The sequence below is a fragment of the Phaethon aethereus genome (genome assembly GCF_964289735.1).
Source record: "Phaethon aethereus genome assembly, chromosome: 2".
Taxonomy (NCBI): domain Eukaryota; kingdom Metazoa; phylum Chordata; class Aves; order Phaethontiformes; family Phaethontidae; genus Phaethon; species Phaethon aethereus.
In genome coordinates this window covers 139,737,620-139,752,080 of record NC_138582.1, presented here as the reverse complement: position 1 = coordinate 139,752,080, position 14,461 = coordinate 139,737,620, and the positions used below count along the sequence as shown (strand labels likewise).

Genomic DNA, 14,461 nt, shown 5'->3' with positions numbered 1-14,461 from the left:
TCCTATAGAGATATAACAACCAAACAGGGAAACTCTTTTCAAGGCTAAAAACACAGGTGCTAGGCACAAATTACACAATGTATCAGCTCGGCAATTTTCACGTCACTTTGTTAACTGCGGCAGTCTGTGACCGCGGCGAACCTTTTCTGCCTGTGTTCAGCTGTAGAACTTACAGGGTTTCTCCAGCTCACCCGTATCTCTCGACTCCCAAATAAAGAATGTCTAAACCATTAATTATTATACCAGTGTTTAAAGTGAACTGTTGCCCTTTGGCTGAGAGCTCCTTGGTTTTCAGGCCTCGCAGCAGGTCAGCGTCCGTTGTTGGAAAGGAAGCGATGTCAGAGAGTCGGCTGCCATACGATCTATTTGCATCACGTACGTATTTTGATATAGATTATGTACATGAGTCTTGACAGAAACAGCTCCAAAAACCTTAGCTTAGGCGTGCTAAGAAGCCACATGTCTTTACTGCTGCTCCTGCAGTTCTCCAAGTACAATCCCATCTATTATGAAAGCAGGTGACACATCCACATGAGTAATCGCACAGACAGCAATACTAAAATTCATTGTAAACTTGCTCAAAATATTGTCTGTTGACCTGTTACATGCCAACATATTTATAAAAAAATGCACAATAACTGACACTGCAAAAGGTAGAAGGTTTTTTTGTGTGGGGGGGGGTTGTTTGTTCAAGGGTTTTGTTGGTTTGGTTTCGGTTTTGGGGGTTTTTTTGCCCTTTTTTTTTTTTTTTTTAAGGGAGAGGATTAAAAAGGAAAACAAAAGGTATTATTTCCAGAAGTTATTATTTCAAAGAAATTCAAATATGGGACTCCACTAGTGGCCTTTCTTCCTCTGAGCAAAGATTAGTGGTTATCCCACTGAAAAGGAAGAATGAAAGACCTAATGACTGAGCTGTTGACTTTTTAAAAAAGAATACAGTAGTTTCACAGCCCCCTAAGATTTAGGATTTTATTGATCTCCTAGTCCTCTTGTTTTTTTCCCTGTTATCTAAACAGGAGATACTTAGATATTCTTAGAAATATTAATTCATCTTAGCCACAGATGTTTGGAACTCAAGTTAGAAAACTCATGAAAGTTATCTTTTTGGTTGATGACAGCAGCCCATGTGAAAAATACCATCATAAATAAAAAACATTAACTTGTGGTTTGAAGCAGACAGTTTGGCTCTACCAAAAACATGCAAATTCTACCCTAATATTATAAATATTCTATAGGTTGAGTAAACATGTCTGAAATTAGTATCCAAAGAAAAAACAATCTCAGACTCAATTAAAATGTATTATAATAATCATAAACACTTTAAAATAAATATACATTATGTTTATCCCTTTCTAACACATAACAGTAATCGGCATGAAGAATACACTTTTGTTTTTCTCTGTGCTGTACAATCCCACACTCTGTTCCATTTCAATCTAAATGACACATATGACAATATTAAATAAATGTAACATTTTGATTGACTATCCAGTATAACTGGCATTATAGAGATGGATGACTAAGCAGACGTATGGATGGATGGGCAAGTTTTATTAGACAATCCAGCCTTCGCAGAAAGGGAAACAAGGACTGGTAAGTGAAATACAGAGTTTATTCAACTGCTTGCTTAAAGGAAAAATTATATGCAGCCTACATAGTATTGCCAGAGGCAAGAAGTGATGGAAGGAGATAAACTGGAAATTTAGGATTATTCATTTCTGTGGAATGAATAAAAAATATACCAAAACAAGCTTAATAAAATGCAGTGTCTGTTTGAAAATTAATTAGAAATTTCTTCAAAGTGACTCTGAAGTAAAACTATTTCAGTTCCTAAAAGGAAGAAAAATTGAAAATATATTCTAAAAAACACTCTCCTGGTTCAAAAGATTAAAGTTTAAACTGCTTCAGTGCAGGGTTTCAGTTTGAACTTAACACTGCCCTCTTGTGTTTATGCCTTGAAGTAAATTTTCCTTTACAACACAAAATACATGAAAACCAGAAGTTAGTAATGGACAGAAATGCAGTCATTAAGTGGGTTTGATTTTTTTTTTTTTTAAAGTTCAATGAAATAAGATAAATTTGAACAAATACATTTCAGTTGTTTTAAAAGCTGTCATATCTATCTCTAGTATGGCACTTCTAGCATACCGTATGTAAAACAATATTAGTTATTAGTTTTGTGTCAGTTAAAATTTCTTATGAATTCCTGAAATAAGTTTCTGCACTTTTTCTAGTCTATTTACTCTTTGGACTAAGATTGATTAAATTTTCCATATATGTCAAGACTAGCAAAACAAAACACAAACAACAAATACCATTTGAGCAATAAAACAGCACTAGCATTCAGGTACAGGATAAAATTACAGGCATGAAATAAATTATGCATGTCATTATTTCCATTTTTGAGCAGGTTTTGCACCATTCTGCAGGTTGCACATTAGTCACACTGTAGTGCAAGACATCCTGAGAATCTTAATTTCAAAAGGGATTGGGTCCAATCCACTTTTCACTTTCATCAATGTTTTACACATCCCAAGTCTACCACAATAGATCAGCTGATATAGAATTGTTTTAAGAGAAAACAGTTTCCTGTATATTTCGCCTTAAATCCAGAAGTACTGGCAGGAACTGTCAGAGCGTCCTCTTTCCAGTAATACATCTGTGACAACTGAAATTTAACTTTGCGAGGCACAAACCATGTACATTTCCACTTTCATCTGATTTTTCTCCAGCTTAAAAGAAAAAAAATCTAAACAAATAAAAACCCCCAATATTTAAAAAAAGTTCAAACAACAAATTCAAATTAAATAAAATTTCAATTAAATTAAAATTCAATTAAATTCAAACAACAGTGTAAACTTCATGTCAGTTAACATGTGTATCCCAATATCCTTCTGCAGCTCTTCTCACTACTGTAAAATTTCCTGTATCAGTGACATAACTAAATAACATCCAGTACATACAAAATGATACCAGACGTTCAGTGCTGGTCTGTCCATTTCCTTCTACCAAAGTACCCACTACTTAAAAAGTAGACAATTTCAGGTGGCAAAAGTTGGTATTTGATACACTGCAATTCTCCCGTCTTCACATGAATGCAAAATAGGAAGAATCGTGGAAGCAGCGTGTTAGGAGAGACTGCAACACTACCTGGTTCAGATAACACTTCAGTCCCTGTAAAAAGTCACTGATAGCATAATCCAGCCTGTCCAGACATTTTCTGCCCACTACATCCCCAAGATTATGGAATTGATAAGGAGTGAGAAGCCACTTTAATTTGAAACAACATTCTATATCTCACATGCATAAGAATATATGTATATGTACTACATATATATTACACAGACACATACATATGTGCACATATGTGTTTATGTAAAAGAAATGTATGTCCTGCAGGTCAGTCTTTGAGGCTACTTGATATTTGTAACATAAAAGTAACCCCTCCATGAATTCAGGTTGCCAGTATAGCAGTAAGAGCTGCAAATAGAATGAAATTTATCCCACGGTTCTTAGAGAGTACTGCATGGTTATCAGTAAAACATATGATGTGTAGTTTTATTTGTACATGTAAACAAATGATACCCGTAAATCTCTGCAGCTATTCAGAGGGCTGTGGAGTTGATACACTCAAAACATGCTACATGTGCCTCAGTCTGTTGATTTGATTATGTAGCATTTTATTAAATGACTTCCTGGTAATAATATTAACAGTAGACTTACCCTGGCATTGGTCCATTTCCAGAAAGACTATATACTTGACGAGGATTTAAAAGGTACTGAAATTTTCTATAAATTCTGAAGAGGTAAAAGAGACAAGGAGAAAATATTTACTTACACGTTTGGAATTTTTTTTTTTACATCTATCAAATGAAAGAATTAAAGAAGTTAACACATACTATAATTATTTGAATTGCAGGATCTCATTTATACAAAATAACCACATATTTGAACACAGCAATTATAATTCATACATACAGTGTATTGTGGGCATGAAATTGAGACAGAAGTGCTACAAGCTATCTACAATTCAAATGCTGTATATAGACAGAAAAAAAAATAGTATAAGGAGGTATAGTGACACAAGAAAAGGTGAGTCAAAAAAGCATTTGGAAAAGCACACTGGTTCCTATTAAAGTAGCTCCATGGTAAAGGAGGGGTTTATTCCTGAAATGTATTGCTAACACAAAATTACAGGTATAATTAATTGCAAAACCAAATTGGCTTTGCCACCCACCAAAAATGTCCCCATAGGTTGAACAACATTCTGAGAAAGCAAATCTGTTGTCAATTACATCTCTTTTGGATTATATTTGAATGGGAAGAAAATTAAGAAGATTCAAAAGCATTGTTTTACTTACACGTATTTTAAAATTATCTGAATAATAGCAACAGCATGAAAAGCATTGTCCTACCCCATAAGGGACGCCATTTGCTTTTCCATCCCCAGCAGATATTTCTTTAAATGGCAGAATATTTCAAAAACTGTAACTTTATAAATTTGAGGTTACTTGTCCTAAAAGTATGACAAACACTTTGTTTCTTCATTACAAATATTTGAAATGTACTTTCCTACACTGACTACAATGTGGTAGATGCTTCATTTCTTATGCAGAAACAAGTAAGTATATGAAAAAGTTGGAGCTCAGAATGCAGAAATATATACCTGGGATCTATGGCTTTGGTTTAAATTATAAACCCCTGTTTCTTGCTTTTAATTTTAATGTTTATGTCCTCAAGCTAATGTTTTTAAGAAAGCATTTATTTTTCCACTGACATATCTCTTCCTTTCTTTTTACTGCCCTAAATAAAATAGAAGCATAAGAAGAGCTGAATTTTAAGTTAAAATATCTACGTTTTCAAATTCAGCAAAATAAAACTGTCTAGACACAATGTATGTGCACATTGGGGGATTTTTTTAAAAATTTATTTTCTTAATAGAAATGCATAATTTATCAGGCTAGGTGGAAGACAAGGGTGTAAGAATATTGAATACAAACAAATTTATAATTATCTCTAAAATTGTCAAATTGGAACATTTTCTTAACTTCTCAATTCTTTAATGATACCAGCTTCTTCATAAAGCATTGTATTCAACCGCACTCACACAATCTATTCCTGATGCCATTCCTGACAGAAAGAGTCAATGTGAAACAAGTGGTTTCACTTTTCAAGCATGCACACGTCATAGTCAATGCTGTGATGACAACTAAATCAGATGTTTGACAGTGGATTTACAACACAGTATATTTCCATTTCATTTGCAGCATCTTAACAATGTAAAAGGATCCTACTCTTAGTTTTCTAGTTAGTATGTGTAAGTTGCTTCTCAGTGTCATATAGGATTTAACTTGGTCAAAGGTGCGGCTAATTTAATTTGTTTAGCTGACCATAAGATGATCATGGACAGTATTGTTATGAAGTCACAAAGGCTTAAGAGTTATTTGCCTAAAAGTTTGGTGGTACAAAACATAGCCGTTACCTACACTCACAATACTGTTGTAAGGTATCAGTGAAATGCTTTAAAAGCCTTCTTAATAGAAGGGAGCTAGGTATCTCTAGCCAAAACCCAGAAGTCCACCAGCAATAATGAAGCGATTACATTGAATCATACCTGATTCAGTGCATACCACTCATAGGTGCTAGTCAAACATCAATACCAGATAATCACTCTCTAATGACTCACTGCAAATGACACATCATACTTTAAGTTATCATAACATATTTATGTATGCCAGTCTGTGTAAAATTCATAAATGTATGGTTCATTTCCACTCATACATTCTCCAAAAAAGAGGAAGAAACTGCCTATAAAAGTTCGCCTTCACACTAAAATATAACTAGACCTAGCAGCGTGACACATGCAAGACGAGGAAACGGACAGGCATTTAGCCTTCCAGTTTTATACCTACAGTACCAAACAGCCTACTGGTACCAACATGTCTCTGAAAGTCTTGTTTCTGCACGTAAGGAAGGAATTGGACATGGTTTCCTTGTGACTGGAGATTTGTGCTGATGAAGTCAGGAGGCTGTGTAGTGGGGAATACCCCAAAAGACAGCTTTTTGTGACAGAGTGCGATTTCATGAACAAAGCCAGTTCATGAAATTACCACTTGTCACCGCTGCCTCCAACCCCACGACACGGGTTATCAGCAAACAGTTGTGCTTCTGTACTGTTTGCAGGGTTATTCTGTGATCTGCAAAACTAAACAGATTCAATTTAAAATACAAATCCTCAGAAAAGTTTCTCTGTTGTCTTTTTTTCCCTTCACTGAAATCATGTCCATGATCTCATATGAACCTCAGAATAGCAGCACTAGCATAACTGAGGAGGCAGAAAATTACAGCAGGAGTGGCCAAGAGGGCTGGGATCATCTTTAAACAGCTCTGCTGCTGAAGAAAATACTCTTGAGTGCACCTTGGGCTGAGTTAGACTGAGCTATCTTCTGAAGTCCTAAGATCATTCCTTTAAAAGAGAGAAAAGAGATAGACAGAAACACATTGACAATTCAAAACTGGCGGTAACATTGACTACACTGGGGAAAAAGCTGTCCATAGCAGTGCCTTGTGCCAACTGGGGAATGCATCTTCAGTCTTCTAGGGGGGAACTATTCAAGATGTGGTTAATTTAACACTAATAGCAGACAAGAAAGAAGCCAAGGACTCCTCCCCAAAATTAAAAGAATGCTAGTGATCTTCTCCCTTAGACATACAACATTTGAAAAAGATCATTTGAAACTGCTTCTACATTTCTTCTCAATGTTAAGTGAAAGCTTAGAAAGCCAGATTAATCAGAGGGTAGGAGGGAAGAGCTACTGTTATTTCAAAACAACAAAGGTCAAAGATATCATCAACCTGTGCTGCACAGACACTGAATGTGGAGTCAGCAGGAAACGTCAGTGTACGGAAGCTGATCTCCAGTGCATCCAACCGCACATTTGTCAGGAAACAATTGTTTAAACTCACCTGCTGGTCAGGCAAATAAATTGGAAAATGGGGAAGTGAAAAACAAAGTAATGAGTATGGCAAAACAACAGCATGATTTAGAAGGACTCTTATGTGAGAAGCATTACCCTTAACCGTCTTTAGAAGTACTACATGATTTTTGTATATTCTGTTGAAAGAAACTATTTTGTCAGTTATGTACTAAATATATACAATCTATTCATAGATTATTGAAAGCTGTGGTCTTGATTAGTCAGACCTTAAACACAGACATACCAAACTGTGAGCCCTACGATGAAATGGATGGACTACAATTTTTTTCTCATGAATTTAACCACACCTGTCCATTTTATGTATAATCACTGAAAACATGTTATGGTGGTATATAGCCTGAGGAAGACACTTAACTGGGTTTGCTGAACTCCTATCCAGTCTGGTTTTGGTGTGTGACAGGCTTAAGCTCATCAACTTTAATTCTAGCTTGCTACTTTTTTCTTAATAAATATTGGATTATATTTTTGTTCTATTTTATTATAAACATATGTATTATCCATTGGACTAAATCATTTAAGTTCAAGCAACTGTAAATGAATTTGCTTCAGTTGATGGGCAATAAGTATTAATCTCTCCATTAGGAAGAAAGTATAACTGGGTTATTTTCATAGTTCTTTATTTTGCAATTGTATCTGAAAATCATAGCATTGGTTTCTAAAAGAGAAACTTATTCAAGAAGAACATGATATTTATCACCATACATTTTGCAAAACTCTGGCTTTCTAACAGAATCAAAGTTTAAAACATATCCATAAGGGCATTAGATATGGTTGTACAGAAGGTATTTTTGTGTTCTGAATGCATTTTTTCTACATATCCATTAGTTTCTCACCACCCCTCTGTTCCAACATTCAAAAACCAAAACCAAAGCACCTAACTTTTTTTTTAACCTTAAAGTGATCCTCAGTTCTTTTCCTTTGCATTTGAGAGATTTGAAAAAAATTGCAAAATACAAAAGGAAATGGCAAAGTATTATTGGGGGAGTGCATTTATTCAACTAGTTGTCAGATGGATGCATACACTCTCTCTGAGGGCAATGAATTGGGCTGGGTTACCATATGGCAATGCATAAAATCTCATACGGGGAACTGTGGGAACACTGGAATCTTGACAGTATCTGCAATAACCTCTCTGTGTTCAGTGAAAGTCAATTAGAAATCATAACTTCATTCATCATGATATCTTAAATACAGAACAACCTAAGCAAAGATTGAAGAATAGTCTTCAGTAAAGATCACCCTTATCATTGCAGGGCAGTTGGACTAGATGACCTTTAAAGGTTCCTTCCAACCCAAGCTATTCTGTGATTCTATGATCTGAATGAATCAAGATAATGAAATTCTCATCCACAAATATTAGAAGGCTGTGGTTTGTTTGTTGTTGGGTTTTTTTCCTTATTACTGTGGAAATCTTACTTTTGTTACAGCCTATCTTCTACTCCTAGCCTCTCAATACCTGACCAAATTACAAAATTGCTACGGTTGACTTGAATCACCATAACTATACATTCTGCAAAGTTATTTATGTTTTCAATGTCTTGTGATTTTACTTTTCACAACATATAATTGCCACAAAATTGAAAGTGGCAGGGAATATGAGATTCCTTTCTTTCTGGTCACTGACTGTAGAGCAGCCAGATAAAAAACAGGAAAAGTAAAAAAGATAAATATTATTGTTCCCTGAAAATGTTTTCATCCCTTAGATTAAATCTTGAAGTTAATATGCACTCTCAACATCCTTATTTTATAATATTAATGTTACTGGTGTTGATATGAAACATTAACACTTAAAAGGCAAAAGGCAGACCCCTTGTCATCAAATAGTCCATATGTGGAAGAGTACTCCTTTTTTTAACCTTTTTGAATCTAGTTTTAGATCAAGATCTAACTATGAGATACTATCTCCTGCTGGTGAATGGCTTGAGATATGTCTACATGACTATGCAGTTGACCTTTTAATGTGCTCTTCCTAACACAGACATACTGAGTGAAACCTTGACACACTAGTATGCAGGTTAACATTTTATTTTGTGTGGCATCAAAGCCACTTTAAGAGGGTCTCATACTTCACTATACTCAGCTGCTGGTGGCTGCCCTCATGCTATACACTTCATTGTGTAATCACACTTGTAGGTAATGGTGTTAGTGAATGAAGCGTGTATAAGGCATTCATTTTTTAAATTCAAATCATTCCTGTGATCTGCTTGGCCTCAGTAACAGTTGCATTAACATAAACTGAGAAGTGTCAGGCTGCAATACATGAATGTGAATAGGAGCTTGGGAAGGGGATCAGATTTTAAACTTGCATTTACCCTGGAGAGTATCTAACATTAAATGACATCCCTTGTGCATTAAGCCCATTCTGATTGTAACACTTGAGAACAATTATGAGCTGGGAACGGAAAGCTGTGAAACAGCATTTCATTAAATTGTTTCGAGGTTATAACTGACTACGTAAGTGCAACTCTCTAACCTGCCTCTCACCTACATAATTCCAGATTGGATCCCTGGTCTACTTCATATCGGTACTATAAAAAAGTTAAGCTGAGTGTTACTGCATTACCTTCCACAACGCCCTGGACTGCACAGAAGACCAGGGGTACCTCACACTGCTACTGTGTCTGAAACATGAATGCTCGGGATGTCTTATATTGTTCTGTTGTGATTGCAAAGGCATGTTCTTGAAACTGTTTAGAATGAATCTTTTAGATCATTAACCGCCTTTGACACAACTGGTGTTGTTGGCATTGCTGATATCTAGGTATACCAGTCCGGGGATTACATAATCAGCTCCTCAATAACCTGTTCTCTCGGAGATTTTCAAATGCAGTTTTGATTAAATGTTTTTCATTTCTGAGAACTCCTCTAACACCTACTATGCAGGATTTTGTCCCTTTTGTCAGCTTACTTTAAGGGACACTGTTTGAAAGAAGTGATCTAACAGGCAGTGGGGAAGAGGCAGGGAAAACTGACCCACTTGCAGTTTACTTGCTTGCTTCCAAGCTTTAAAATCACACTGGATCCCTCCTTTTGTGCTTTTGGGTACCCACATCACACAGTATCCACGTGTCATTTTCAGCCTGATCTTGGCCAAGAGACTGTAGCCTTTTTTAAGACTTGAAGGATAAATTACAGCACTGACATGGTAAGCTAGGCTATAGAAATTTGGGGATTGAGGCGATGATCAAAAATGGCCATATTGTTAGCACTTGTGAGTCTGAAATACACTCTAAAAAATCTGCTCAGGGGGCAGCTAATTCAGCATTTCTGCCTGAGTTTGATGAACAGAGTAGGATGAGAATGCTCCTTAACTCTGTTTTATCATGCCTCTGATACACTAACATTTAAACATAAACTTAGGCATTTTGAATTTAAATCAACGTAATTACTGATGTATATAAAAATAAGTATGTCTTTAAAGTTTGTGTGATTGGACTCTAATGCTTTAACTGGACTGCTAGAATGCTTCCTACCTAGAGAAATTATTTGTAGGAAATGTTATGGAGAGGCTGGAGAGTCTACTTACTAAATCTTTGAAAGGCAAGTCATACATTAGAACATGAAATACTGTTTCCAATTTAAATTATTGGCCTGTCTGCATAATTATTACAGAGATTAAATGAAAACTGTTGTAACTTCAAAGTTGCAATGCAAAATATAGGGACTCAAATCTTCATGCGAATCACACAAGACTGAACACTGAATATAGCGACTTTTTCTGATGTGAAATGAAACTGTTGTATAGAACTCATTCTAGTTTTTAACTGCAGAATTTATAACTATATGCTAGTGTGTATGTCTTCTAAACAGAGTAATGGGATGTTCAAAAGTGAGGCATAACAGTATAAAATGTTGGATTTCTTTTCATATACAAACTTTTAACATTCATTTTTAAACATATCACAGAGATCATAATAGAGAAAGAAAAAAAAAAAAAAGAAAATAAACCTTACCTTTCTCCTTGTTTCCCACCACTTTTAGGATTGACAAAAACTAAAAGTGGATGAGTGCCTGGAACTGGAGTGATCTAAAAGAAGGGAATAACACAGCCACTCATTAATGCTGTGTGTTGCATTCATTTTTTCCTATAGTAGACAGAAAACAAAAAGCTTAATGCAAACTCTATGTTATACTATGTAATCCAGCTGGAAGCAATTCCACAATTTGCAATAATCCTCACTTCATTAATTTGCCACAAATTGCAAGTGACTTTTTTTTAATGCTGTCTCTCTTACAGCTGCGATGCCATTTTAACCTATAATTCCATTGAAATATTGATATATATAGGCTACATCTATCAATAGAGAAGAAAACTTTAAATGCAAGAAAGGCATGACTGATTCTGACAGTAATTTCCTATGGAAAAAGTTTGAAGAAACTATTTTGTAGTTAGAAATTACATTATACTATAACTGTCAATTTATAGCTATATGAAATTTTAAACTTGACAGAATAATTGGTTTTTTTTAATTACAGAAACCTGCAACATTTGATATGGTATGAAATCACACATTTTTAAAGTGTAACAACCGTAACAACCATAACAATAATGAGTTCCTTTAAACACCTTAGAAAGTTGGAAAACTAAAAAAAGTAGAGGAGAAAACATGTGGAAGAAGGGCAAGCCTGAGGAAAAGAATGGAGAGGAGGATATGCTGAAGTAAACAATTACTTCTACCATGTTTTTTAATTCTTTTGTGCATGGGAAGTTTTACATGTTCACATTAATGTTTAGCTTCACAAACACCTTCCTTCTAAGTACAGTGTTAGTCTGCATTTTCAGAGACTGTAAGATGTGTGTGTTCACTGCCTTTGCTCCACAGACTTGAAGAACAGAAAAAAATTACATCAGATGATCTCTCTCCAATATCTTTTTAAAGCATAAATCTCAACTATTCATATTTAAAATTATCACTTTTAGACATGTCAATTCTAGAATGTTTAAAATCATATTAAGAGTTCAAATTCAACATCTCCAAAGTCATGCACTATCAACTTCAGAGATGAAGCTTAGACTGTCTCTGTTTCAAAATGATACACAGAAAGCTCTTGCTCCAAATCCTTACTCATAATTCCTGAAATAACAAAATCTTTTCAGCTGAAGATTTCATAAAATGTAATTTAAGGCAGAACCCGTGAAACATGATAGCTAAGGAGCCTTACAGGCACCCTGTAGACATAGGCATATAAACCTATAGGCAACTAAAAGCACTTTTCTTCTAGTAGGTGGTGTTAGGCACTAGTATGCCAACTCCATCCATAACTTCACAAACAATAGATACAAATCTGTTCCAATACATACAACAAATAATGAAAAACTCCAGCAAACTCACTGCAATTGAACCTAGCATAAAACCAACCCAGTATCACGTTCTGGCACAGTATGTTGTTACAGTAAAGTGCCGTATGTTGAAACATATATCAAATTGCAGGATATAGTGAAGTTTGTCATATATTTAATTTTTATCTACTGTTTTAATCAATTTTAGTTATTTAGCCAATTCCCATGATGTTTGTTCCTGTGAACTAAGTGTAAACCAATGGTGCTCATTGTGACAGAGATGGACTACCTACTGAAATCCCTTAGGACGCAGGTTAATTAATGAGACCCATCCTAGGGTTATACATGATCTATTACTTCCTCTAATTAGAAATAATAATCCTGATCATTATGCTGGTTAGCTAGAAAGAAGTAAGATGAATGTGCTTAACTATGATTAATTGTCTTTAAGTCGTGCAGATCTCCACTGCCACTAAGTTACCTGCTCACTGCTGTCTGATGGAAGGAAGGTTTCATCTTGATACTTTTCTCAACAAAAGCTAAATGATGAACTTATTTCTTTTTTAAATCTTTTATTTCAAAACTTAATCATATTATTGCTCGTAGAAGGTTTAGGACCAATGCCAAAATAAGGTGTCTCTCAATTAATTTCTTACAGCTTTTCCAAATTACTTTTCTAGATAATGTAGAACTTTCCATATAATAAACAATGAAACTAAAGATTTAGACTAAATTGGTCAACATTTTCAAGTTTTGCTCTAGCATGGTTTAAAGGCAATCTCCATGAAGTTATTGGACAAGGCACTCAAAGTAAAAAAAAAAAAAGAAAAAGAAAAAGTGGTGGACCAATACATAGCTTCTCCCATATTGAAAACAGAGGTTTAACAGGAGAAGTATGATTTGATGGGTATCTTTGATATGTTACCTTGGGAACTTAAATCATAAACAAATGTAATTAACATAATGATCAAGTTTTCTAAATAAAAAAGGTTCCAAAAACAGTCACAGAAATCCTTTTCTTGTTCACTGAAGATCATGTTAAAATGAGATCATGCCAGCAAAATCAGAGTAGCATGCTTTGGACAGATATGAGAAAATTAGAGTAGTATACTTTGATCACCTACAGAAATTTCTTGCTCCAGACCATCTTTAGGCAAAATACTAACATTAATTACCAGTTATATTTATAGAATCTTACATCTTTGTGGAAATAGTTCCAGAAGTATACAATCTGTGAGTGAAAAAAACCAACCTCACTGAAAAAAACGGTTTCACTGATCTCAGCCTTTCACTATGGTATGCTTCGAGATCCACTCAGCATTCACAATGATCAGGTTATCATTATTGATACCGATCAAAAATTAATAGTTGGTGCTAAGATGGATTCCTATTACTTGAAACCAATTTTATCCAACAGAGAAAAACAAAGACCACAGTATAATCAGCAAATAAGGGTTATCACTGCAGAAGTATTTCTAATGTTATCACCATGATTATGAGTATTACATCATGCATTACATTACAGAACAATACCAAGCACTTCAGAAAACACCTCAAATCCATTCAATAATTCTTCTACCATCTTAGTCCTCACTCTTTCTTTCTCTCCTTCTCAAGTGATGATAAATAAAATCAATGATGAATCCTAGGTTTTGGATTCATCATGGAAAGAGAATACAGAACCTAGTTTTGGATCATACTAATAAACTTGTAGAAAATCTTACTCCCTCATTACCTGAAAGCAGAAATTTTAATAATTTAAGGTTGTATGTGCAAGAGTCAGCGGTGCTAGGAGTCTGCCATTTGGAACAGACCAGGTACTATATCCCAGGCACTGTATTGCATGAGTAGGAAATAGACTTGAAAAATACCTGAAAATATACTATGAGCATAAGCAATCCAATGCTTGGAGTAAAACCAAAATTCATAATGATACATGGCGCTGCTATGGAAAGGAGTTACCAAAGATGCTCCTCTATCTAGAGCAGTTGAGCTTACTGGAATTGCATGGATATCACCCAAAAGTTAGAAAACTCTGTGCCTCCTTTAGCACCAGTTTATTAGTCACACTGTGACTTCTTAGACAGAACTTGAACTTTCTGTCAATGACTACTCTAACCTTTTTGCTTCATGTTGTGTCACGGATAATCTGGATAGCAATGCAGCCTGTGAGGATGGTAAG

General features: G+C 35.0%; 1 protein-coding gene across 4 annotated transcripts in view; it reads right to left on the bottom strand.

Annotated features, from left to right (window-relative positions):
* The window catches only part of DGKB (diacylglycerol kinase beta), a gene marked incomplete at both ends in the record, with an annotated part of 334,143 nt that overhangs the window by 218,395 nt on the left and 101,287 nt on the right, over window positions 1-14,461 (bottom strand). For all 4 annotated transcript variants that reach the window (XM_082014573.1, XM_082014575.1, XM_082014574.1 and 1 more), the window contains 2 exons: window positions 3,724-3,798; window positions 10,952-11,025. In XM_082014573.1, the coding sequence (XP_081870699.1) occupies window positions 3,724-3,798; window positions 10,952-11,025 (149 nt within the window). The remainder of the gene's footprint in view (window positions 1-3,723; window positions 3,799-10,951; window positions 11,026-14,461) is intronic.